The sequence below is a fragment of the Amblyraja radiata genome, chromosome 12 (genome assembly GCF_010909765.2).
Source record: "Amblyraja radiata isolate CabotCenter1 chromosome 12, sAmbRad1.1.pri, whole genome shotgun sequence".
NCBI classification, from domain to species: domain Eukaryota; kingdom Metazoa; phylum Chordata; class Chondrichthyes; order Rajiformes; family Rajidae; genus Amblyraja; species Amblyraja radiata.
Window position 1 is genome coordinate 22488062 of NC_045967.1, and position 27776 is coordinate 22515837.

The window sequence follows — 27776 nt, forward strand, 5'->3', positions numbered from 1 at the left end:
ATAGAGAGTCATAGTGTCATACAGCATGAAAACAGACCCTTCAGCTCAATTTGCCCACACCGACCAACATGTCCCATCTACACTAGTTCCACCTGCCTGCGTTTGGCCCATATTCCTCTAAACCTATCCTATCTACGTACCTGTTTAAATGTTTCATAAATGTTGTGACACTACCTGGCTCAACTACCTCCTCTGAAAGCTCATCACATATGCCCACCACCATTTGTGTAAAAAATTTACCTTTAAGGTTCCTATTCAATATTTCCACACCCAACTTAAGCCTATGTCCTATGGATCTCGATTCACTGGACATGAGACCCTACGCGTTTACCCAATCTATTCCTCTCATGATTTTGTACACCACTATAAAATCACTCCTCGTTCTCCTGTGCTCCAAGGAATAGAGTCCTAGCCTGCTCAACCTCTCCCTATAGCTCAGGCCTTCGAGTCCTGGCAACATCCTCATAAATCTTCTTTGCAAGTTTTCCAGCTTGACCACATCTTTCCTATAACATGGTGCCCAGAACTGAACACAATACTCTTCTTCTTCTTGCGTATGGCGTGCACAGCCTAAAGTTGTAGGACAACTTGTTCTATTTGAACTTATTTGATTGTGCATGCCAGGTTGATTGCATGCGTCGAAACAGGGTGGACCACGTGAAGGTTGCAATCTCCCAACCAACACAATACTCTAATTGTGGCCTAACCAACATCTACAACACGACTTCCCAACTTCCATAATCATTCGGTGACAATGTACCACTTTCAAGGAACTGTGTACTTGCACTGCTAGATCCGTCTGCTCTAAAATACTCCTAAGAGCCCTACCATTCACTGTGTAGGCCCTACCCATGTTAGTTTTCCCAAAATGCAACACCTCACATTTCTCTGTGTTAAATTCCATCAACCATTCCTCTGCCCACCTGTCCAACCAATCAAGATCTTGCTGCAAGTTTTCACAACCATCTTCACTATCTACAATACCACACACTTTTGTGTTATCTGCAAACTTACCAATCATACCATGTATGCTCCCATCCAAATCATTGATATAGATGAAAAACAACAATGAGGCCAACACCAAACCCTGAGGCATTACACTAGTCATGTGCTTCCAGTCTGAAAAGGAACCTTCCACCATCACCCTCTCCTTTCCATTAAGCCAATTTTCTATCCATTCAGCTATCTCTCCATGAATCCCATGAAAACTAACCTTCCAGAGCTGCCTACCATGCATAAATCCATGTATACGATATCTACAGCTATGCTCTTATCAATCTTTATGATTACATCTTCAAAAAACTCAATCAGATTCATGAGACACGACCTCCAACTTGCAAAACCATGTTGCCTATCCCTAATCAGCTCTTGTCCATCTGAATTCATGTATATTTTATCCCTCAGAATACTCTCTCGTAACCTTCCGACCACAGATGTTTGGTTCACTGGCCTGTAGTTCCCAGGCTTTTCTCTGCAATTATTCTTGAATAGAGGCATAGCATTTGCCACCCTCCATTCTTCCGGCCCTGTATTTAATGACTCGTAAATCTCAGCATGGGCATCTGCAATTTCCACTCTAGCTTCCCATTGCGCCCTCAGATATATCAGATCAGATATTGAGATCACAAATTCCTTGTAAATTATCAGAATCTGGACAATTCCAAGCCAAATTGTGATAAAGAATCGTGGTGGACATAAAATGTACTAAAGACAAAATAGTGCGATGATAATAAATAAAAGGTAGCCCTGCAACATATATAAGAAGGAACTGCAGATGCTGGTTTAAACCGAAGACTGACACAAAAAGCTGGAGTAATGCAACAGGACAGGCAGCATCTCTGGAGAGAAGGAATTGGTGACGTTTTGGGTCGAGATCCTTCTTCAGACAACCTGTATATTGACTTATTATATCCAAGAGCATGCTTGATTCAAATAATTTGCACAGGGATGTATAGTGCTATTCTGCTGGACAATAACCTTACTGCATCTGTGCCTGTAAAGGCATGACTATTAGGGCCTCTTTCAGCATGAACATTTATTTTGACCTCCACGTGGCAACAAGTTCTAAGCTCTTGCCCCAAGCTCCTGCTGTGCCTTTCTTCAGCCTCAGGGTTATTCATAGGATATTCTCCAGTGGTTGGTTGGAGCACTATCAAGTAAGGGTTGCAGTTCGAGTTGAATGCAATTATCTGCATGTACTTGTATTTGGCTCCATATTTTATGAAACTTTATAGGGGATGGGGAGGACCAGAGAAAGGCTCCAGTGATTCCTGGACAATGCTCAGGGAGCAACCTCCTTTCCCTAACAGTTTTTGAGGGGTCAGAACCTTGAATGCCACAGCAGAGTCAATAATTACACATTTCCTGTGCTGAAAATGACTGCTTTTAAATAGCTGATGTTATTCCATGATCATTTATTGCACTAATATTCACAGACTGCAACTTCCTCAGGCCTACATTGAGCATGGCGTAGATTAATGCTAGATTAATGCCAGTTGGTGTGAGTGTTGCCTTCATCAAGTTGGCTGAATGTGAAGTTTCTTCTTAACCTATGGACAAACTTCAAATGATTCTTAAAGGTAAATTCCAATTGGCATTTTAGAAATTCATTAGATCCCTGCATATTTGTATGAGCAATGACACTTAACAAAGCATGGTGATATGAATACTGATTGAAAAGTACTCTCTCATTATCTTCCAACCTTTAAGCAAAGTCAAGGGGTTGTATACCCTGTGACTGGATCTATTTTTTGCTGCGCTCTTTTATTTGTATTCTGAGGGATTTTGGGATGCAAATGGGACTCGAGAGATGAAGGCTTTTATATGTTTATTGGCAGTTGTCAAAGGTGAGTTAGAGAAAAGGTCGACACAAAATGTTAGAGTAACTCAACGGCTCAGGCCACATCTCTGGATAGAAGGAATGGGTGATGCTTCGGGTCGACACACTTCAGACTGTCGCTTGCCTCACCCAGCATGCTAGGAAAGTGACTAATGGACAACTGGCATTCAGTAGGTGTTCACTTGTTGCTGTGACCTCTCATTGCAGCTGTCGTTCCATTCAGAAGAGACTTACCCAGAATGTCAGTAAATTAACTGAAGTGGTGTGACACTTGGCTTGAGATTAATTAAAGGTGTAACTGGTTCTGATGTTCCATTGCTCAACTTGGCATGTGGATGGTAGTCTATCTCCTTGGCTAAAAACAACATGTATTAATGAGGAAAATTCTCCATTGAAGCTTCCAAGAGCTTCCGTAAGCAATTCTGAGCAATCTAATTGGACTTCTGCTCCTGCCTTAAATCATTCTGATGGTAATTTCTGTAACATCACCATAGTCGGTTGTTGATCTACCTTCCACACTTAATGTACATCCTACAATCACAAACCCACAATATTCAGGCAAAAGCATTGCAGAGGAATGGCAACATTTTCTTTAACGTAAGTGTACACTTACTAAAGAAGTGAAATTCCAGCAGCTCGGGTTCAGAATTGTTTAATAAAAGCAAACCTCTGGCAGCAGATGCATTACTAAAGCAGTATAAAATTTCACCTTGTGCTGCCAAGACTGCTGTGCACAGATTCACATCATTCTGGCATCTTATACACAGCCCTGCTGAGTGGAGTCATTAATCAAAATCAGCACATGCATCGGACAAGTAATGTGATGCATCTCACTGCTTGAACTGACTGTGCCAATCGTTTGGATAATCTCTGGGAGAATCGCTTTTCCTTTGGAACATCTGGATCTAAAATGAATATGAGGATTTTAGAGATGTTTACTCAGCCAATCATTCACAAGGACGTTAACCAGGTTCAAAAAAGAAAGCATTGTTTAGTTCATCACAATTGAATTAATAGTCTGAATTATCCTTTTTGTTAAAAATAAGGATTTAAAAGTGTGCAAAGACTATAAAACGTGCCTACATGCATATATGTCTTATACAGTGGCTTGCAAAAGTTTTCATGCCCCTTGAACTTTTCCACATTTTGTCACGTTACAACCACAAACGTAAATGCATTTTATTGGGATTTTATGTGATAGACCAACACAAAGTGGTGCATAATTGTGAAGTGGAAGGAAAATGGTACATGGTTTTCAAATTTTTTTACAAATAAAAAACTGAAAAGTGTGGCGTGCAAAAGTATTCAGCCCCCCTGAGTCAATACTTTGTAGAACCACCTTTCGCTGCAATTACAGCTGCAAGTCTTTTGGGGTATGTCTCTACCAGCTTTGCACATCTAGAGACTGAAATTTTTGCCCATTCTTCTTTGCAAAATAGCTCAAGCTCAGGCAGATTGGATGGAGAGCGTCTGTGAACAGCAATTTTCAAGTCTTGCCAGAGATTCTCAATTGGATTTAGGTCTGGACTTTGACTGGGCCATTCTAACACATGAATATGCTTTGATCTAAACCATTCCATTGTAGCTCTGGCTGTATGTTTAGGGTCGTTGTCCTGCTGGAAGGTGAACCTCCGCCCCAGTCTCAAGTCTTTTGCAGACTCTAACAGGTTTTCTTCTAAGATTGCCCTGTATTTGGCTCCATCCATCTTCCCATCAACTCTGACCAGCTTCCCTGTCCCTGCTGAAGAAAAGCATCCCCACAGCATGATGCTGCCACCACCATGTTTCACATTGGGGATGGTGTGTTCAGGTTGATGTGCAGTGTTAGTTTTCTGCCACACATATCGTTTTGCATTTAGGCCAAAAACCTTTGGTCTCATCTGACCAGAGCACCTTCCTCCACATGTTTGCTGTGTCCCCCACATGGCTTGTAGCAAACTGCAAACGGGACTACTTATGGTTTTTTTTCAACAATGGCTTTCTTCTTGCCACTCTTCCATAAAGGCCCGATTTGTGGAGTGCATGATTAATAGTTGTCCTGTGGACAGATTTTCCCACCTGAGCTGTGGATCTCTGCAGCTCCTCCAGAGTTACCATGGGCCTCTTGGCTGCTTCTCTGATCAATGCTCTCCTTGCCCGGCCTGTCAGTTTAGGTGGACGGCCATGTCTTGGTAGGTTTGCAGTTGTGCCATACCCTTTCCATTTTCAGATGATGGATTGAACAGTGCTCCGTGAGATGTTCAAAGCTTGGGATTTTTTTTATAATCTTACCCTGCTTTAAACTTCTCCACAACTTTATCCCTGACCTGTCTGGTGTGTTCCTTGGGCTTCATGATGCTGTTTGTTCACTAATGTTCTCTAACAAACCTCTGAGGCCTTCACAGAACAGCTGTATTTATACTGAGATTAGATTACACACAAGTGGACTCTATTTACTAATTAGGTGACTTCTGAAGGCACTGGATTTTATTTAGGGGTATCAGAGTAAAGGGGGCTGAATACTTTTGCACGCCACACTTTTCAGCTTTTTATTTGTAAAAAAATTTGAAAACCATGTATAATTTTCCTTCCACTTCACAATTATGCGCCACTTTGTGTTGGTCTATCACATAAAATCCCAATAAAATACATTTACGTTTGTGGTTGTACCGTGACAAAATGTGGAAAAGTTCAAGGGGTATGAATTATTTTGCAAGCCACTGTATATATTGAAATCTGCTGGAGCACTGAACAACTGGCACATTATTGATGTTGATGTATCTGTAATATAGCCCAGAGCCTGCATCATGGATTTGCTTATGATGTGGGCCATTTATTAGACTCTATACCATCAGTTTTGTTAAGGAAAGTTTTAAATGCATCCAAGTAAATGTCGTTATATTATTTGGCTCTACACAAAGATGACAAAGACTTGGAGAATAACTAAACTTTTAAAGATACCAGATTGGTTGTTTTCATCCTTTCTATCTTTAGCCATTTCAGGCTTTTGGGGATGGGTGGAAACTGGTGATTGTTCTGGTTAATAATTGCAAGTGTCTAATTTCTATTCACATATATCTTAGCAAATCAACGTATTTTTCTATTTTTTATCTCTTACACTTATCTTGCTTTTCCAATGCCGAGTGTCTCGACCCTACATTAAGGTAGCACGTTTCACAGCTCAACAGCTCATGATAAAGACCATTCTCCTCAATTAGCCACAGGTCAGTGATGACCTTTATTCAAGGCTCTTGGTTCAGATTCTCCCGCATGGAAATATCCTGGTCAGCAAGCTTTCCCACAAGTTACCCTTTCAGACTTCTCTTTTCTGGAATAAAAAGCACCAGCCCAAACCAGCGTTCCTGGTGGGGATGCCCTCCCTATTTATGAGTCATGCTTGGAACTCTTTTTGAGAAGGTTACAGTAGCTCAGTTTCCAGTTCATAAATGGAGAACTGAAATGGTGGTTGGTGACCCAAGTGCTTTCCATCCTCTTTCTTCCCCTGTTATAATTGAAATCAGGTGCAGAAAGGTTGACTCTCCCAAAGGAGTGACAGGGTAATGTAAACATTAAAAAATCCAAGCCTCTGTACATTTTAACCATGGGCCCAATTGAAGAGGACATGGTCTTAAATTCATGCATGGAATCTGACCATAGGTGCCAAGCAAGCACAATTTACCTTTCTTCATTCATTCTGTGTACTGGGCAGTGTTTCTTCGAAACTCTCAAGGACAATCAGGACCGCTGATGATCAAGCATCTCACTTCTCTCTGTGTAATGGATTTTTCCAACCCCTTAACTACTGATTCATTGTTTCTCCACAATCTCCCACCCCAGAAGTTTGCCAACATATTTCCAGAAGTAATCCATAATTTCTGCTGGGAGTCAGTGATACTGAATACTCACAATAGCTTGGAATTTTAGTCTTCCCTCGGTTTTGGGGCAGAGGGTTGGAAGGAAAATTTGATTCACCACCATATTTGGTCTCTTCACTGCTATTCATGCTTTAATGTCCTTCAATTTGTCTGGTATACAGGATACTCAGTTCACGGCAAGAACACGTCTGAATTGGAACCAGGTTTAGGATGTATGGCCTTGTGATCCCTTTGTCGTCATTTTATTAATTGTCCCTTATTTATCTGACTGTAGTCTCGACTCTGCATTTCCTTATAGGCAGTTACTTTCAAACTTTGCTCAACAGTAATCTATCTGCCTTTTACTTATAAATGTTCAAATGCTTAATTTCCGTTGCTCTATGATGAAAAGAGTTCCAAAGACTCTGAGAGTAGAAAAAGGGAAACACATTCCAGATTCTTTCATGAGGAAGCATTCTCTCTACATTCACCCTGTTAAGACTCTGCAGTATCTAAAATGCTTTTACCATCCCTTTTCACTCCCCCAAGCTCCAGAGGAACAAAACCTAACCTGTCCAATCTTTCCTAATGAACTAATCCACTCATTCCAGATTTTAGTCATATTCTTTCAGAACTGCCTATTAACATTCTTCTTTAAATAAGGAGGCCAACACTGCACATTTCACTCTAGGTGAGATCTCAACAAAGCCCTAAGTACTTGAATAATAACTTCTCTGCTTTTGTAGCCACAAAATAAACTGTAGATGTTGGAATTTTCAGCAAAAAAAAAAAGTCTGGAGGAACTCAGCAGTGCAGGCAAGATCTATAGAGGGAGTAGACGAACAATGTTACGGGTCATGATCCTTCTTCAGTCAGACCTCCTGAGTTCATCCAGCCTTTTGATTTTTGCTCCTTGCCTTTGTATTTCTTTCCCCTTGCAATATACAAAATATTACATTGGCTTTTTCAAGTTACTTTCTGTACATGTAGGCAATATGGCCTTCTAGTCCCTGGTGTGACTCCAGTAGAAGACCAGCAGTTAAAGATGTACTGTTTATCCAAGGAAGCTGTGCAGTATAGAAATATAGACTTGAGTATGGAAAGTGCCTTAACCACTGCAGCATACTTCAAAGCATTTGATAGATTTTGAAGTATCATCATTACTGTACTGTTGGAAATGTGAAGGCAATTTATCTTAAACAAGAGCCCAGATACAGAAGTATGGTATTACTGATTTTAACTGAGGGATAAATTAATTTTCAAAAATGGTTTGTGACTCCCAATGTCCCCTGACATATATTCCTTTTCATCTAGATTTTTGTATTATCCCCAAAGATAGAATTTCAAACTCTCACCTGAAACACATTTGTCTGGAAAATAAGATGTGTTTTGCTGTAACCTTTCAGTGTCAGGCATTTAAAGTTTTTAATTTCTAGAATGGAACATGATTACAAAAATACTCGATCAGTCTGATGTAACTGAACACTTTTTCAACCTTGTGGTCCAAATGCTATATTCACACACCTCACTCTCAGGATGTTGACGTAAACATCTCTTATTTTTCAGTTTTGCATGGAAAATAAACTGTGGTCCTGAGGTGAACAACAGGGGCAAACATTAAAGGAAATATGTTGGGAAACCTTTTTTACACAGAGGATAGCGAGTGCTTGGAAGGCTGCCAGGGTTGATGGATAAGGCAGAAATGATAGTGGTATTTCAGATGGGCACATATACACAGGGAATGGAGCAATATGGTTTATGCGCAGGTAGTTAAAAGATGGTCTTGGCATTATGTTTGACGCAGACATTGTCGGCTGAAGGACCTATTCTTGTGCTGTACTGTTCTATGTTCTTATCCAACAAACCCAGCATAGCTGGGACATTACCATTAATTTTTATGGACATGGATCTCAATAATGTGATCTCCACATTTGTACTTTGCTTCCTCAAAAATTATTTGATTTCCAAACACTCCTTCCAATCACATTCTTTCTGATTCCACTCTCCAACCCCCACCCCCAATCCTCAGGTGCCTAGTCCCAAGCCTCAGATCTCTCACCCATCCTTCCCCAAACATAACCAACTTGCTTCCTTCCAAATCCTTCCAATCTGCCCCAGTTCTTCAATCTGTGCTTATGTCCTTCTGACTCTTAACTCTCCCTTTTCTGACAGGAAAAAGTTATATCCCTGAAGATGTATGAAATGGCAAATAACTAAAATAAATGGAAAAAATTAAGACATGGGTGTAGATACAGAAAATCATTAATGATCATAAAACAGTGAAAGCTTCACAATGAATGAGTTATAAAAATCAGCCTTAAAATTATTTACAATTATGTCAGCAGAAACATGGTGAGCAAGAGGCATGGTTTTTGAACCTGGTAACAAAAGTGCAGGTAAAGAAATGCCAGCATTGAAAATTACTTAACCTTCCTTTTGCAACTTTTATATTTATTTAAATCAATACCAATATATCTCCCTAAAAGTTTTTTAAAAAAATGGATTCACAGAAATTTATGCTAGTATTTGTTTGAATAGTTGTGCTTTGAAACTCTTCAATACAATTGGCTATGTATGCAGCGTTGCTGAATGCCCGAGATCTTCCTTAAAGTGACGCTGAAGAGATACTAAAGGAGAAGGTCATGCCAGAGATTTTTTAGGGTAGATTTATGCAAGGGTGTGCGTGAGTTAACATCACTGTTTCACTCACACATCACTACAAAGCCTTGGGCAATAGTTCAGGCTTAATCGAAAGCAAACATATTTTCTGTTTGTCAAATTGTTCCAGGAAAAATGACGGCCATAGATATTCTGTTGTTGGAGTTTTACTCTTCACTCACTGATGCACTGATGATGGCATTGCTGGAGACGAGAATTGAAGTATCCCACCAGGCTCAGGAGCAGAGCTCCCTCTCTGCCAAAGAGCTGGTTGAAATGAGGTTCTATCTTGGGGTCAAGGACATGGACAATGAAGAGGATATATATTTGTTGACTTCTCAGGTTTGTATGGAAAGGAAACAGATGTTATCCATTTGTCCAGTAGCTTTCATTGTAAGGGAGAGTAATGGTGTCTGCCTGATCGATAGCTCTGTAGAAGCAATACCATGAACTGGTGATGGGTGAAGGAAGTTGAACAGCAAGCATGTAAATGGACTTGCAGAAAAACTGCAGAATTAGGGCTGGATGGGGGACCAGGGAAGTTTTGGAAGAAATTGCATAAAAGAATAATCGTCAAAGACATCGGAAGGGACAAGTCCAAAGATTGACCATCGCAAAGAAAAAGTAGTCCACCACGTCTGGGAGTTGGAGGCAGGAAAACCCTTGGCATGAGTATGACCAATTCACATGTGTACGGGTAATATCCCATGTTAATGATAGAAGTTAAATGATGCATATTAAGTAATTAGGGTTAAAAATGTAGCTTGGAAATTAATTTGGTTAAATGTGATTGTTTGCCTGGAGATGGTGACAACAATCAGAGAGAGATGAGCTGGACATCTACCACAGTTTTTACACATGTCTCTGAGAGATATATTAAATACCTGCCATAATTCATTGCTTAATCCCCCAAAAATAAAACGAGTGGATAGTCCATCCCCAGGTACATCTAATAATAATAATAATAATAATACATTTTATTTATGGGCGCCTTTCAAGAGTCTCAAGGACACCTTACAAAAATTTAGCAAGTAGAGGAAAAACATGTAAGCGGAATGAAATAAATAGTAGAGACCTGACTAGTACACAAATTAAAGACAGAATTCAATTCAAAACACAATATGAAGCAAATCAAGCACGGATGAAAAGGGAGGGGGACGTGGGGCTAAGGATAGGCAGAGGTGAAGAGATGGGTCTTGAGGCGGGACTGGAAGATGGTGAGGGACACGGAATTGCGGATCAGTTAGGGGAGGGAGTTCCAGAGCCTGGGAGCTGCCCTGGAGAAGGCTCTGTCCCCAAAACTGCGGAGGTTGGACGTGGATGGAGAGGAGAACGGCTGATGTGGATCTGAGGGACCAAAGGGGTTGGTAGGGGGAGAGGAGGTCAGTGAGATATGCGGGGGCCAGATGGTGGAGGGCTTTGTAGGTGAGGACCAGGATTTTGTAGGTGATCCGGTGGGAGATGGGAAGCCAGTGAAGTTGTTTGAGGACTGGAGTGATGTGATGCCAGGATTTGGTGTGGGTGATGAGTCAGGTGGCTGCGTTCTGGACCAGTTGGAGTCGGTTGATGTAGGTGGAGCTGATCTGACAAAATACTGCTGAAATTCATAGCACCAAGAAATCCCCTACTCTGAGAAACTAAATGTTGTTTTGCTTGAGGCAAATCTTATGCCATGATATGAAATTGTATGGCGCTTGGCAGCAAAGTATGTGGAGATGAGGAAATTCTACCCTCTCAGCTCACTACATATCCATGGTGCAAACCATCTAGTGAAACCTAATAAACCCAGAAGCAATTTTGTGTTGATTCTATCACAAAATATTCAACTCTATCTCACTAAAATACATCAGGCTAAAGATTCAGCAGAATTTAATTAACGGCCTTTCATCACATTAAAAATCAATTCATAATTGTCTTTGCCGAGAAACCTTTAGATATGCTTTTCTCTTAAAGATCCATACAGAATATTGGCACAAGAAAGGTTAGTGATTCCTTTCCTTTGGTTTGGCTATATGATCATTTAATCCTCAGAAATATTTCCAAATTAAGCCTGCCACATATAAGAGGGATATCTGACGGATTACCTAGCAACAGAAGACCAGGGTTAGAATCATTTGAGTGCGAGCAGGTATAAATGAGCCTCATGACTCATTCAGGAATGTAATTGTGCTACAAGAATTCAAAAAGAAAATGTAATTCATAATACAGGCACAGCACAAAATATTTCATTTCATGCTTGTCACAAATTCTGCACATCTGCAGAACGAATTTGGCATTTTTGTGGGTTGTTCCATTTTATCTTGTCTTCTCCATTTCCCTCTTTTAATGTTTTTTTCCCCCTATTTGTCCTGAATGGTTTTAGTTTCCTGCACTGTTAGTATGGTCAATGTGATATTTGCATGCTTGCAGATTATTAGATGACCCATTGATACAGGTTTGGGCCTGAACTCTGCACATTTCACTGACAATTTACTTTGAAAGATCAGAATGTTGAATCTGATGCAAGGCTGGTCCATTGAGCAAGGGTCTGATGAGAGTAAGACAAAGCTATAATCTCTGCAGTGTCTATATTCCTTTAATATTTAGGTGAAAAATGAAGATTCTGCTCTAGGCTGGAGATGCACTGTCAGAATTTAGCCTTTGGCATTTTTAAACCTTGAGCACAAATGTAAAGCTTAGATATAACCCAATTTTCGAAGTCCTCAGTGCAGAGAAGGAGTATTCTGGCACATGACATGTTGTTCTCTCCAGTACCTTGAGGGCACAGACTTCATGAAATCATAACGCCAATTTAAATGGAGGCTTCCACTTTAATTAGACTACCAAGGAGATTTGTGATATGGCTTTCTACCCCCTGAGTATAGCTCTGGTGGCCAATGAAAGAGGTGGTGGTGCCAACCTGCAGTTTAATATTATCTCTGTTTCCATTTGTAATGTTGTAAGCTGCTTCACGAGGCAAATGAATATCATAAACTGATGCAAGAAAACAAAGTGCTGGAGAAACTCAGTGTGCCAGGCAGCATCTGTAGAGGGAATGAACAGATGACATCTTGAGTTGAGATCTTTCTTCAAACAAGCTGACCCGACAAATTCCATCAGCTCTTTGTTTTTTTGCTCAATATTCAGTTTCTTGTGGACATGAGCCACAACTGAACAAGGATAGAACATAGCACTGAATCACACCCTTATTTCTGTTTCACACTGTGACAAGGTGACTTAACCATTGATGAATCCAGCTTCACAAGTAATCAGCTCTGAGTAATAATTACTATATGCAATAATTACAGTAGATTGGGATTCTGAAGATCTTTGCTTTTCACCTAATTCTTTAGCTTTCCACATTGCTCTAATGGCAGCAATTGATTTCATGAACAGTTGGAATGCTTTATAATAGTTAAACTGCCCCTTGGGTGGTATTAAACTTGCATAAGTCATGTAGGGAAATCAAATGTGTCAGAACAAAATGGCATGTTAATTGTCCCACATCCTGCTTTATGGTGCGTAGAACAAGCGAGTTACGTTTTTAAGTGCTGTGTTACTTTCCACATTCTGTACGATGCTAAATTTCCAGCACAATGCAAAATCAAAACCAAAATTTTATTTTTTGAATAGGTCATTCTATACGAATTAGCTTCTGGTTACAAGCATTTGTAATGTTTAATTCAACAGTTATTTGTCAACACAGAGGACAATAAATCAGTACTTTTGAGTGCTGTACATCTTGATTAGCAGGTCTATTAATGTATTCATTTTATTTGATGTTATGTGAACAAAGATTTTGTTATTTTAAAACTGCTTTAATTGTGAAAGAAACGAAGGCAAGTCAAATAAATATTTCAAGTGCTGTCAGTATTGGATCATATCAAAAGAAGCAGTCAACCTGCCTGCAGCACACAGATTCAACCAGTTACATAGTTATGATAGATCTATTTTAATCTTTTTTTCCCCATATGTCTTTCTTAGTCTTACTGATGTTGATTGAGTAATAGATATTGACGAGGAAATGATGCTGGACTGGCAGCAAAGGGGAAACAAATATTTCACTTCCCTCTCTTTATAGCACCAAGTGAAATATAATGCACAATTTCCCCCCAAAAAGCACAGATGATGCACCTAGATTCAAGCTCCAGAAGGCAAGTTTATTACTGCGAGTGATCCATTTTGCAGTTCAACATGTAACCTGTGAGAAAAGTATGGCAGCACGTGCGCAGATAACTCTGATAGATCATGCATAATTTATAGCTCTCTCATTAGTAGAAACATTATATCATCAGACACCCTCATAAAATCTTGCCTGTGGCATGATTTCCAGGCACAGCCTTAATTAAATGCTCTATGTCCCAATCTTATTAGTTGGCAGTAATACTGATAATAATATTACAATAAATATAGCTCATTCATTCCTATTTAACATTATTCATTGTGTGACCTGCTACATGACAATCTTGCGAATGGTTGAGTATCATACAGCAATTTTCTGGTTCAATGTCTCAGTGGCAAAGGTGAAAGCGATGATGATGGGAAATGGAAAATGATGCCTGACAACCAGGGCTGAAGGTAGGCAGGTATGGGCTAGTGCAGTGTAATGACCAGAAAGTAGACAATACCACCTTTTAGAAATTTAAGTTACTGTTTCCCCTCCTGATGACACCCTATATGACCAAAGCTGTTGCTACCACTTTTGTTGTCCACATTACTTTTAATTCCTTTGAACAACAATCATGTGCACCTGTAAGCAGCATGTCTTTCATGATTTGGTCGTTTGAAATAAAAAATGGTGTGGAAATTCTAATTTGCTCAAGAAAGGTTCAGCCCCCCTTCCCACCTCCCACCCCAAGCTTCAGTTGTATTGGTATTGGCTTGTTTTTGTCATATGTACAGTGAAAAACATTGTTTTGAATGCTCTATCTATCTATCTATCTATCTATCTATCTATCTATCTATCTATCTATCTATCTATCTATCTATCTATCTATCTACTATTAAAACTCTGTGGCTGCCGCCTGCCGTCCGGCTGCCTTTCTGCCTTTGATTCCTTGCCACGCCGAATCCAGACGCACAATCGCCGAGATCTTTTCCATTTCGGTAGAGATTTCACTTTTCTTTCTAAGTATCAGCTCCTCATTACATTTCGTCGTGTTTAAGTACACCTTTTTAATCAAATCCTTCTCCCCCCCCCCCCCCCCCAATATTTCAAAAATAAACTGGCTTCTCACCCATAGAAGCAGCCATTTCGGTAGACATTTCACTTTTCATTCCAACTATCCCCTCATTAGATTTCGTTATGTTTATGTCCACATTTTTCATTCAATCCTTCTTCCCCCCCCCCCCCCCCCACTCACTCATTTTGTCGCCTCCTGCTGGCCAGCGACCATAACGGCTGCTGGCGCCCGCATCTCGCATCAAAGACGCCATTTAAAGCCAGCCGCACTGCTCATTCCTGAGCCGCTTCAGTTGGAGGGCCACGTCTCCCGTGGGGGCTACGGGTAGGGAACGGCTGCGTTGGGGGAGCAGACCCAACGGAACTGCCCTTGGTCTAATACATAACTAAAACTCTCATCGGGTTATCTTCCGGTTTACATTGTTTTTACATTTGCGCAAAAACAGTACACATTAACACTACAATTTTTTCACCACCCTATTCACCATTCTCCTGTGCTGAAAGTACAACTAGTTTTATTCTGATCGGCGGTATATTTTATAAGTTGTTAAAGTTTTAATATCTAAAAAACTGCGCATGCGCAGATTGGCCTCCTCTCCTTTCAGTCACAGCCAGGATGGTGACACCCCTTCCCGCACCATCACCGCACTGTTTGGCCGTGTCTGCTGTCAGTCACCGGCGGCGGCCACCTCTGCCCGGTGTTGCCCAGAGCGTCTTCCGGTCGCCGCGTCTCCTGTTCGGCGCGGCCTCCGGTTGGCGCAGCCTCTATCAGCGCGGCCTCCAGTCAAGGCAACATCTGGTCAGAGTGGCAACCTCAAGATCCTGGGGAGGTGAGGATGGGGAGTGGGGGGATTGAGGGAGAGGGAGGAAAGTGGGGGAGGTGAGGAGGGAGAGGAGGGGGGGGGGGATAGAGGAAGGGGAGGGGAGTAGAGGAGTTATGGAGGGAGGGAGTGACTGAGGGTAGGGGAAAGGGTAGGGGAAAGGAGAGGTGAGGGACGGATTGGGGAGGGTAGGATGAGAGGGGAAAGAAGAGGGAGGATGTGAGGAGGGAAAGTGGGGGGTGGGAATAGAGGGAGAGGAGGGCAGTGGGGAAGGTGAGGAGGGATAGTGGGGGGATAGGAGGAGGTGAGGTGTGAGGTGGTTGGGGGTAGGGAAGGGAGAGGAGTTATGGAGTGAGGGAGGGAGTGACTGAGGGTAGGGGCAAGGAGAGGGAGAGGTGAGGGAAGGATTGGGGGAGGGGAGGAGGAGAGGAGAAAGATGAGGGAGGGTGAAGAGGAGAGGGAGGGAGCGCTGGGGATGAGGGCGAAATGAGCCGCGCCTGCGCAGTTGGGGCTATGGGTGAGTGGTGGAATATTGCGTTGGGGGAACGGGTTGCGTTGGGGGACCAGGCCTCCCGTGTGACAGGAACCCAACGGGTCTCACATAGTCTAGTCAACCATTAAAAGTCTAAAGTCACCAACCTGAATGACTACCGCCCGGTTGCCCTAACTCCAATCCCAATGAAGTGCTTCGAAAGGCTGGTCCTCTCCCACATCAAATCCAGCATCCCTGCCTCACTGGACTTTCATCAATTTGCATACAGGGCAAATAGATCAACAGAGGATGCCATCTCTCTGGCTCTTCACACTGTCCTGACTCACCTGGACAGACAGGGCACGTAGGTGAGGATGCTCTTCATTGACTATAGCTCTGCATTCAATACGGTCATCCCCACCAAGCACACCACCAAACTCCACCAGCTAGGCCTCAGCTCGCCGATAGGCGATTGGATCCTGAACTTTCTGATGGAGCGACCGCAGGCAGTGAGACTGGGCCCGCACCTGTCCTCCACTATCACCCTGAGCACCGGCACACCACAGGGCTATGTACTAAGCCCCATGCTCTACTCCCTCTTCACTCACGACTGTGTTCCTGTATTCGACACCAACACCATCGTGAAGTTTGCAGACGACACAACAGTGATTGGGCTGATCACCAACGGTGATGAAACAAAATACAGAGCGGAGGTGCAGAACCTGGCGGACTGGTGCGCACGTAACAACTTGTCACTAAATACCTCCAAGACCAAGGAGCTGATTATTGACTTCAGGAGGTCCCATAATGGAGAATACGCCCCAATCTCCATTTACTGGGAAAGTGTGGAGAGAGTGTCCAGCTTTAAGTTTCTGGGCACTCACATTTCAGAGGACCTCACATGGTCCACCAACACCGCTGCGCTGGTCAAGAGGGCACAGCAACGACTGTTCTTCCTGAGGACATTAAAAAAGACTAGTCTGCCCCAACAGCTGCTGACAACGTTCTACCGCTGCACCACAGAGAGCATATTAACGTATGGCATCTCTGTGTGGTATCTCAGCTGCACGGAGGTGGAGAGGAGAGCTCTTCAGCGCGTCGTCCACAGAGCGCAGAGGATTATTGGGACACAGCTACCAGCCTTGGAGGGCATCTACCACACACGGTGCCTCAGGAAGGCCGTCAGCATCCATAAAGACTCCTCACACCCTTGTAACGGACTGTTCGAACTACTTCCCTCCGGCAGACGTTACAAGGCCTTCTACGCCCGAACCTCCAGACTCAGAAACAGCTTTATTCCCAGAGCTATAGCGGCTCTGAACCGGCCCTGCTGAGTGCCCCCCATCCCCCCTGGACTGTCTCCCTCGGATGGTCACGTCACACAGCTTATTTATTTATTTTACTTTTCTTTTACATCGGTTGAAAGCTGCATACTAAATCTCGTTGCACTGATGTGCAATGACAATAAAAGATATTATTATTATTATTATTATTATTAATGATAACAATTAAACCATGCATAGAGTCATGGAGTCATACAGACCCTTGGGCCCAACTCGACCACGCTGACCAAGGTATCCCATCTGAGATAGTCCCATTTACTTTTGTTTTGCTCATATCCCTCCAAACTTTCTAAACCTGCGTGCAACACGAGTGCAAGAAGCATAAGGAAACAAATACAGTGTAGCAACTATAGAGAAAATTCAGATAGAGAAATTGCAAAGGCCACGATAAGGTAGGTTGAGAGATGGAGAATATATCCTTAGAATACTTCGATCACGCAACAGTACAGCACAGGATCAGGCCCTTTGGCCCACGATGTGTCTACCAGACACGATACCAAGTTAAACTCCTCTGCGTGCATGTTATCCAGATCCCTCTATTCCTTGCATATCCAAGTGCCTATCTAAAAGCCATTGTTATATCTGCTTCCACCACCATTCCTGGCAACATGTTCCAGGAGCCCAACCATCTATGTGTAAAAAAAAAAATGCCTTGCACATCTCCATTACACATTTTCTCTCTTCACCTCTGTGTGTCAGATGTTATGGGGAGAAGGCAGGTTAACGGGGTTAGGAAAAAGAGATAGATCAGCCATGATTGAATGGCAGAGTAGACTTGATGGACCGAATGGCCTAAATCTATTCATATCACTTTATAATCTTATGATCCTTACAACTATGCCCTCTAACATTTGACATTTCCACTCCAAGAAAAAAGGTTTTACCTCTCTATCATATCTATGCCTCTCGTAATTGTATATATTTCTATCAGATCTCCCCCAACCTCCTACCCTCCAGAGAAAACAACCTCATTTAATCCAAGCTCTCATTATAGCTAATACCGTCCAGGTGACACACTAGCAAAACTCTTCTGCGGGCTCTCCGAACCTTTATATCCATCCTGCAAAAAAAAAAATGGAGACCAGAACTGCACACAGTACTTGAAATACGGTGTGACAACACCCTTTCTCTTGGATGTCGCTCTGATCCTTTTAACATTGGCTGACTGACCAGGAGAAGCCAATTCCCAACAGCTGGGGCCAATTAGCTGATTTGTTGGTCACTTGAACCCTGTCAGCCTGCTCCCTTTAAAACACAGGCATTCTAGCCAGAGGGAAGAATGGAGAGGATGAGAGAAAAATAAAAAAAGTGGATTAAAGAGGAGAGTGAGGAAATCGAGATGAAGTCGGGTGCCTCCCTGCTAGCTGTGTTGTCCTGTTGCAGATTTGAGGATGACTGAGCCACTAGGACAAACCTGAGACCACCAGTGCCACTGTCTGGTCAAGACTAGACTGCTGGGAAAGAAACCCTATACAGCCAATGTATACCTGAAGCTAATGCTGAATGACTGGGGTAAGCCTGAGATACCAGAAACTCTTCCTGTTCACAGACAATGAGGGACTGCAGCCAAACATACACAAATCTTGGCTGCCAGGATAATCCAGAGACTGCCAGGGTCACCTCTTCAAGACCAAAGCTGAGCTGCCAGGATGAAACCTGTACCATCAGCACCTCCTCTTGAGGCAAGTGTGAACTACAGGAAGAAGCCTGAGATCGCTACGCCTCCTCCTTTAAAGACCGGGACTAAGCTGTTGGGACAAGCCTGAGATTGCCAACATCATTGCACATGTGCTCTGTGAGTGAGAGACAGCATCCCCATGCATTCCTGGATGTTCTTGCCACTGTGATTAGAATAAATCATGTGAGTTCACCCTACTGTGAGTGTTCGTATGGTCACTGCCAAACCTGGTGTTGCCACAGTGGCTTAGCCAAAGTTGCATAAATTTGTTACATGTCTTTGCTGCTCAAAGTTCTGACTGATGAAGGCAAATAAGCCATATGCCTTATTTACTACTCTACCTCTTTTGGTTTGATTTTCAAGGAGTTATGGGCTGGGACACCAAGATACCTCTATCTATCAATACTGTTGAGGATTTGGCATTAACTGTGTACTTTCCCCTTGCATTCAACGTCTTAAAGTGCAACATCTCACACTTGCTTAGATTAAACTCCAGCTGCCAGTTCTTTCCCATATGTGTCTCTAATCTTTAACCTACTGTATCACTTGACGGGCTTCTTCACTGTCCTCAACTGCAGCAACTTTGGTGTTGTTTGGAAACAACCCATTTACATTTAGTTCCAAAATATTTTTGTATATATCACAGACAATGGAGGTCCCAGCACAGTTCTCTGCGGAATACCACTGGAACAACATCCTTCCACCTCAAAATTCTGTCTTCCATGGGCAAGATATTTCTGAACCCAAATTAACAAATCACTGTGAAGCCCATGCATCATACTCTTCTGTTTTAGACTACCAGGAAGGACATGTTCATAAAGAACATTGCACAGTGCAGCACAGGAAGCAGTTCTATAGTCCACAACATCTGTGCTGAACATGATGCAAAGTTAAACTAATCATCTCTGCCCACATGTAATCTATATCCCTCTATTCCCAGCATATCCATGTGCCAATCTAAAAGCCTGTTAAATGCCACTATTGTATCTGCCCCCATTACCACCCCTTAGGCAACATATTCCTGGCACCCACCACTCTCTGTATTAAAAAAAATCTTGTTGCAAACATTTCCTGTAAAAAAAATTTCCCTGACTAAAATCTATGTACACAACATCCACAGCCCTACTCTCATCACCCTTGCCACATCCTCAAAACATTCAATCAATTCAATAATGACTTGCCATGGACAACACAATACTAATTGTCTCTAATTATCCAATTTTCTTCCATATGGAAGCAAATCCTATCCTAAAGAATCATCTCCGATTGGTTCTCTACTAGCTGGTCTCTAATATCCTGCATTATCTTTACATTCTTTCTTAAACCAGGACAACATTATCTACTTCCCAGTCCTGCATGTTCTCACCTGTGGCTAGAGATTACAAAGACCTTCAGCAAGGCTCCAGGGATCTCCTCTCTGCGTCCAATTTTCTCTCCCTCGTTCCTGTCCAGTAATGTTGTAATCTGTTTCACCTTGGTTTATTACCGCTTCGCCACCCCCCCCCACACACACACACACACACACACACACAGTCTGTGGTCTGGATGTATCGTTATGCATAACTATTTAAAACCATATCGAGTTGTGATCTTAGCTTATGAGAGGTTTATTCAATAGTCTGATAACAGTGGAAAAGAAGTTGTTTAAGAACACGGTGGAATGTGTTTTCAATCTTTTGTGCCTACTGCCCAATGGGAGCAGAGAGAAGGAATGCCTGGGGTATATTTGGTCCTTGATTTTGATCGTGGCTTTCCTGAGTCAATGTGGTGTAGATGGAGTCGATTGGGGAGGGTGAGGCTGCGTAATGGACTGAACTGCATCCACAATGCTGCAATTTCTTGTGGTCTTGGGCAGAGCAGTTGCCCTCCTCCAGTTTAAATTCCATTTGGAATATTTTGCAGGACCAGGAAACCAAGAACCAAGCTGTGATCCCACCAGATTAAGTTGTGCTCGAGACTCTGCAGCCAAACTCTTCAGGATAGAATATGTGCACCCAACATTCCCTTCCATACCTGAGTTTGGGATGGTTGGTGGATATAGATCTGACTGAACTGCATGCCAGTATAGATTGACTGTGGATGGATGGGTGAGAGTGTGATATTGCACTATACAGTGTGATAGATGAATGAGGGGGAGTGGTGGTGGGATAAGGTCCAGATACTTGCACATTAATACACAGCTTGCAGCTGAGATATTGGCAGAATGACAGTGGTTTGTATTTGGACAGATTAAGAGGTTGGTGCCTTGGACTGGGTGTTTGAACTACACAGCAGGGAGGTCAGAAACTGGGTTGGTGGCTTGCAGCAGATCAGGAGGGGGTGACAGAGATTTGGTGTGGTGTCGTGGTGGGTCCTGGAGTCAAGAGTAATTCATTAATTTGGAATTGTAGTCAAGGCTATTCCTGGAATGCCCAGTAAAGGCCCCTCTCGGGTAACGCAAACAAGGCACACACGTCATGCTCTAGAAGGGATCTTGCAGGGAAAAGTGTGACTGATGTACGAGTGTAACACTGACGTTTAGTGATGCCAAGCTGTTCTCCCGAATGCTGTCTTCTTCTTGTGTATGGCATGCACAGCCTAAAGTTGTAGGACAACTTGTTCTATTTGGATCTTATTTGATTGTGCACACCAGGTTGATTGCATTCGTCGAACCAAGGCGGACCACGTGAAGGTTGCAATCTCCCACCCCTCCCGAATGCTGTTATTTCACTTTAAGGAAGGAAATTGTGTTTGATATATATCTATGGGGGAAAAGAAATGTTGTGTGATTGGTTTTCTATTTCTCCCTCCCTCAGAAAGGTTCAAAGTCCAGACCATTGATTCCATACCCACCAATAATGAATTGAATACATTTGGGGAAGATCAAGAAATCAGAACTGATGGAGTGCAACTAACTTGGCATGTTGTAGGTCAGGGGTTGAATGCAGGAATTGGGAGGGATGAAACTATGGTGGGATTCAAAAACAAAGAGAATTACACAGGTCGCTTAAATAGTGCTCATTGTAAATCAGCAAGCCAAGTCTGATGACTGAGCAGGACTGGCAGTAATGCATACGAGGCACAGTTTTGGATTATCTCAGTGTTACATAATGTAGAACAAAGCAATCGGCTTCCAATAACGTGTGGAATGTTTTGGCAGCCACTGACTTAGGACAGAGGCTAAACTGGTTCATATTCCAAAATATAGACTTTATGATGGTGTGGTGACGTCCCAATACTCATATTCTCAATGCACAAACTTGAAATCAAGGTTGCAGTCAGGCTTTCAGACTCTTGCCTGAGAGAGGAATGGAGTGGTTGAAGTAATACACCAGATCACTGTCCTTCAGCCGATTATTTAGTTTAGTGATACAGCATGGAAACAGGTGCTATGGCCCACTGAGTCCATGCTGACCATCGATCATCCATTCACACTAGTTTTATGTTATCATACTTTTGCATTAACTCCCTACATATTAGGGGCAATTTACAGAGGCCAATTAACATAAATCCATGCCTCTTCGGGATGTGTGCAGCAACCGGAGCACCCAGAGGAAGCCCACACGATCACAGGGAGAACATGCAAACTCCACACAGACAGCATCCAAAGTCAGAATGGAGCCTGGGTATAAGTGCTGTGCAGCAGCAGCTCTATGAGCTGCACCACAGTGCCACCCTAATTATACACTTCAGGGAATATAAGGAGAGGAGGCAGTAGGTGAAGGAGTAGAAAGAAAATGGTTAGCAATGGATACATCCAGTAGCCCTGTCATAGCCTACTGTTCCGAGCCTCCTCCATTGCCAGAGGTCACATGTAAACTGGAGCAAGAGTGAAACTCGCTATCAAAACATGGAGGGGACGGGGGACATAATTTTTTGGCGGCCGCGCGCGCATGCGCACACTCTCACACACGCGCGAGGCTTCGGAGGCTCAATCCAGCGCTAAAAATGGAGATTTTAAAATTGGGATCACAAAAACTTGGGGGGGGGGGGATGTACCCCACCTCTCAAAACATGGGGGGGGGACGTGTCCCCTCTGGCCCCCCCCCCCTCCCCTGGGGAAGGGAGCTTCAGACATTTAGGCCTTATCAGGAGTGCAAGTTGGAGGCTGAAGAATTTGTGATAGCAAATGTTGATTAGGCTCCAAGTACCAGAGCTTTTTTATCAGTCGGTCTGATAGTTGCCATTTCCTTTGGTGCAGATCCATGCTTACAAGAAGCAGTTTAATGTAGCCAAACAGTTAGGTTTGAAGGTTGCTAGGCCTAGAATGTAAGTATAGAATTTGCACAGAATGCATGAGAGGAGTGCAATACAGGGAGTATAAACTCTGTGTTAAGCTGCAGTATCCACTGTCCGTTTCACTGTGGAGCAGGACAATGTTATCACTGAAAAAAGTGACAGGAAATAGTTTGACAATATCATGGTACAAGCAGTATCTGTTTACCTGCTAGCTCATGAATACCACTAGCATGAATCCAGAAACACTTCAGGCTTCCAGGCAAAAGTGAATCATTCAAATGGTTGTCCTCTCCAACTTTTCCCTCCTTCACTCAGTGGGATTTACATTTCCTCCGTTGCTTCCCTGCTCCCCGTGCAAAAATGATTGACACTCCCGTCGGTTTTCTTCCTCCAGGAATGTTAACTAGAAGTTGTGTTGGGATTTCCCTTTCATGGAAAACACTTCCCAAATCACAATTCATCTCTGATTGCTAGCACCAAATTACATAGAGGCTGAAAGTTCTACTGGTTCCAATTTTCACTTGCAATGAAGCTTGCTGATCACAACATCCTGAGTAGTTCACATCTGTCTGAGTTCCAGTCACATTCTTGTGTCCCTGATCACTGCCTTAACCCAAAGGTGTGACTGATTTGTGAAATGAACTGTTCAGGTTAAGGGCCTGCCCCACTTATGCGACCTTTACAGGCGACTGCCGGAACTCATCATAGGTCGCCAAAATTTTCAACATGTTGAAAATTCAGCGCCGACCAGAAAGACGCTACGACTCTTTGGAGACCTCTCATGACCATAGGAGACCTCTCACGACCATACAGGCGACCCCTGGTGACATGTTGCGGGTGACCTCTCACGACCATAGGAGACCTCTCACGACCATACAGCCTATGGTCGTGAGAGGTCTCCAAAGAGTCGTAGCATCTTTCTGGTCTCCGCTGAATTTTCACCGTGTTGAAAATTTCAGCGACCTATGACATGTGCCGGCAGTTGCCTGTAAAGGTCGCATAAGTGGGACAGGCCCTTAACACTTCCTTTCCTGATATAACATAATGTCTGCACTTGAAGTTCTGGCTCAACAACTTTGAGTTGAATTTTTCAAAATGCAGACATTTACTGTTGTTGGGGGGGGATCCCATGTTGCAGCTGCAGAGTATTATGCGCCTGGCCATCCATAACAAATCTCAATTCGTGGGTTCAATTTGCTGAGCATTCAACTTATTGAATCCTATTTTCAATTTTCTTTTTACCAATTGCCTTATTTCTATCAAATGCTAACTTGTCTACTATGTCTGGATTGGTTACATTTTTTTGCAAAAGCTCAGAAACTTCCACCAAGTATGAGTAAAAGTGTAAATGCTTTCTGTCTTAAGCTATCACAAGCCGAATGGAGGCAGTTGCACCTTCCCCTTCAGCACCTGATTCACACGCTGACCCAATTCTTCAATTTTTGTACTTGGTTTAAGCTGTACGATGTACAATTTCTCTGCTTGATCACAATCTGGCCGCTTTTGCATGTTTGTGGGTCAATACTAAAATCATGGAAGTTAAGATACGTTTCTCCATTGGCAGCAATTCTTGCAGCAGTGTACCATTGTTTAGTATGAGTACTGAGGGGAACACTTTGCGGTGTCCAGAATGGTGGTGGCATGGCAGTGTTACGTGATTAGTAACAGCAGATCTACATTAATATTGTAACGAAGATAAAGAGAAATCCCACCAGGGCTGTCAACTCTCACGCATTGATCGTGAGACTCACGCATTTGACGAAATTATCGGAGCCGCGGGGATGAATCTTGGACTAAGGCTCTGCTCCGATGCCCGACCCCGGGATCACTGACCCTCACCTCCCCTGGACCCCCGGCTCACTGACCCTCACCTCCCCCGGACACCCGGCTCACCAACTCTCACCTCCCCTGGACCCCAGCTGGACACAGAGCACCTGGGCCGGCCCGCATTCCCCAGGAGGGGGGGGGGGGGGAAGAGAGAAATGATCTCCGGACATCGCCAAATCTCCGCTCACTCTGGGTGTTGTCGCCGCTTCACTGACACACACCCTTACACACACACTGGCACACACAAGGTTTAAAGGGATACGGGCCAAATGCAGATAAATGGGACTAGTTTAAATGGGGCATCTTGATCTGCATGGACAAGTTGGGATGAAGGGCCTGTTTCCATGCTGTAAGACTATGACACATTGTAGAAGGGGTGCAATTGCTCTGGAGAGGATCCACGGGTGATTTATGAACATATTGGCAGGATTTCTTTTTCACTTTGAAGAAAGATTTGATAACTGGGATTGTATTCTTTGCAGCAACAGAGGTGAAGAAGACTTAGTTGAGGTGAATAATATTATGAGAATAGGACCTGTTTCGCTTAACAAAGAGTGTAAGAAGGAACTGCAGATGGTGGTTCAAACTGAAGATAGACACTAAAAGCTGGAATAACTCAGCAGGACAGGCAGCATCTCTGGAAAGAAAGAATCGGTGATGCTTCGGGTCAAGACTTTCAGACTGAAGAGGTGGAAAACCAGCCATGAAACAATGACTGGAGATGTGTGTTATCCAACTAAGGGCAGAAATCAGAATCATGTGTTCATCTTTATTGACATGACACCATAATATATATATTACAGAAAAAATAATTTAATGGGGTGGCACGGTGGCGCAGCGGTAGAGTTGCTGCCTTGCAGCACCACAGACCCAGATTTGATCCTGACTACGGGTGCTGTCTGTACATTATTTGTACATTCTCCTTATGACCACATGGTTTTCTCTGGATATTCCGGTTTCTCCCAAATCCGAAAGAAGTGCAGGTTTGTAGGTTAATTGGCTTCTGTAAATTGTCCCTGGCGTGTAGGATACAACTGGTGTGTGGTAGATTGTTGGTTGGTGTGGACTTGGTGGGCTGAAGGGCCTGTTTCCATTTATATGTTTTACATTTATCTTAATTTCATTGAACCATATACGGTTGATTTTGTGGCATTTTAATCTTGTTTCTATAGTCAAAGGGTAAGGTTGGTTGATTTATTTGTGCAGAACAATGATGGAAGTCTGACTCCTCTTGCCTTGTTTCTATGTTTTTGTTTCTCTCTATATATGCATAACAGCATGAATCATAATCTGATTTCCATACATGAATATACTAAGGCAATTCATGTGCTGCACCTGTTGATTAGAGCCTGGCTCTACTGTGGAATGTAATTAAGCCTAACCTTATTCATACATAATCTAATTTGAAGCATAAATGTTGCACTCAAGTGTAAGTTAAAAGACTCGCTGTAGTATGCACCTGATTTCAAGCTGGAAAATGCAGAGACTCCCCTCCCCCCCCTCCCTCCTCGGTCGCTACGCTCCCTCGCAATTTCTCGCTCGCAACTCTCACCCAATGTTGGCAGCCGGGCGGGGGGGGCGGGGGGGGGGGGGGGGGGGGGATGTTTTGACTATCAAGATACCTGTACCAAGAAACCTGTTGCAAACAAACTGTCGGAGAAATTCAGCCGGGTCAGGCAGCAACGACGTTTCAGGTCGGAACAGTTCCTCCAACAGTGTGTTTTTTTGCTTAAGATTCCAGCATCTAGTGTTTCTTGTGCCTACAAGAAACCTGCTTTTGGATGAGATAAATTTAGAATATAATTGAAACGTTATATTATGCTTTCAACCATCTGGACGGAAAAAAAAGGCACATACCAACAACATCTTATTACTTTGTGTTGTAAATCAACAACATGTACTTTCCCGGTTTAACAAATGCGTTTTCAGTACCTGCCTGAATACATTCACAAATATGATTTTAAATCTCCGCACAGCGGCACATGTTAAATGGTGTCATTGCTCAGCGAGATCCCAGGGGTTGGGAATGAGCGCTTTTAGCGAGTGGACACCTTGCTCACCTTGCTCGCCTTCTGTTTCCAGTAGTAGCGAACGCCAAACGCAGCGAACAGCAGCAAAACTGCCACCAGGGCCACCAGTATCCCGACCTTCAAATACCGTCCGAGCCGATTATCTTTCTCTTTCGTTGCAAAGAACTAAAGATGCAAAACAAACAAACCTTGCATTCACTTACTGAGTAATCAAGCGGGGAAAAAGGCAATAATTGATACTCTCATCGTGCTTAACGGCGCGACAACATAACTTTTCTACATATTACAAAAAAGTCGCAACCCTGCGGCAAAAATAATTCTTAGGATGATTAACAGATGAATTTTCTCACATTTGCAGCTAAGACTTGCGCCTCGATGTTTGGGCTGTTTTTCTCTGCCATCATTTAATCACGTTGATCGCAAAGGTTGAATCACAACTAGTTTCTGAATATCGAGGAGCTGAGACTTTTATTCCCTCGATTTAGAGTTTGTGATTCACTTTAAGGGGAGTTTCAGGCACTTCCCTTAAAGGCGCCGGCACGCAGTTGAGAATTTGTGTGGGGACACCCAGTCCTGATGGGTTCAAATAACACAAACATTTAGAATTTTATCGGGAAATAATATTTTTTGAAGGGTCCACAATTATGCAACTATATTTTAATTATAACAGCAACTATCCACACTATAACGGATTGTTTTATCTCAACAAATTCCCAAGTCACTAGTAGCGATTAATATCTATCTTGTTCCTGTGTAAGAAGGAACTGCAGATGCTGGTTTACACCGAAGATGGACACAACATGTTGGAGTAACTCAGCGAGTCAGGCAGCATCTCTGGAGAAAAGGAACGTGTGACGTTTTGGGTGGAAACCCTTCTTCAGTCTGAGAGTCAGGGG

General features: G+C 43.0%; 1 protein-coding gene across 1 annotated transcript in view; it reads right to left on the minus strand.

Moving 5' to 3' along the window:
• Positions 1 to 27374, minus strand: part of LOC116979005 (leukocyte cell-derived chemotaxin 1-like) — a 140869-nt gene extending 113495 nt beyond the window's left edge. Inside the window, exons 1-2 of the mRNA XM_033030386.1 lie at positions 27231 to 27374; positions 26911 to 27045 (exon numbers count right to left, since the gene is read on the minus strand). Of these exons, the coding sequence (XP_032886277.1) occupies positions 26911 to 27045; positions 27231 to 27284 (189 nt within the window). The 5' untranslated portion in view covers positions 27285 to 27374. The remainder of the gene's footprint in view (positions 1 to 26910; positions 27046 to 27230) is intronic.
• Between the last annotated feature and the right edge of the window lie 402 nt (positions 27375 to 27776).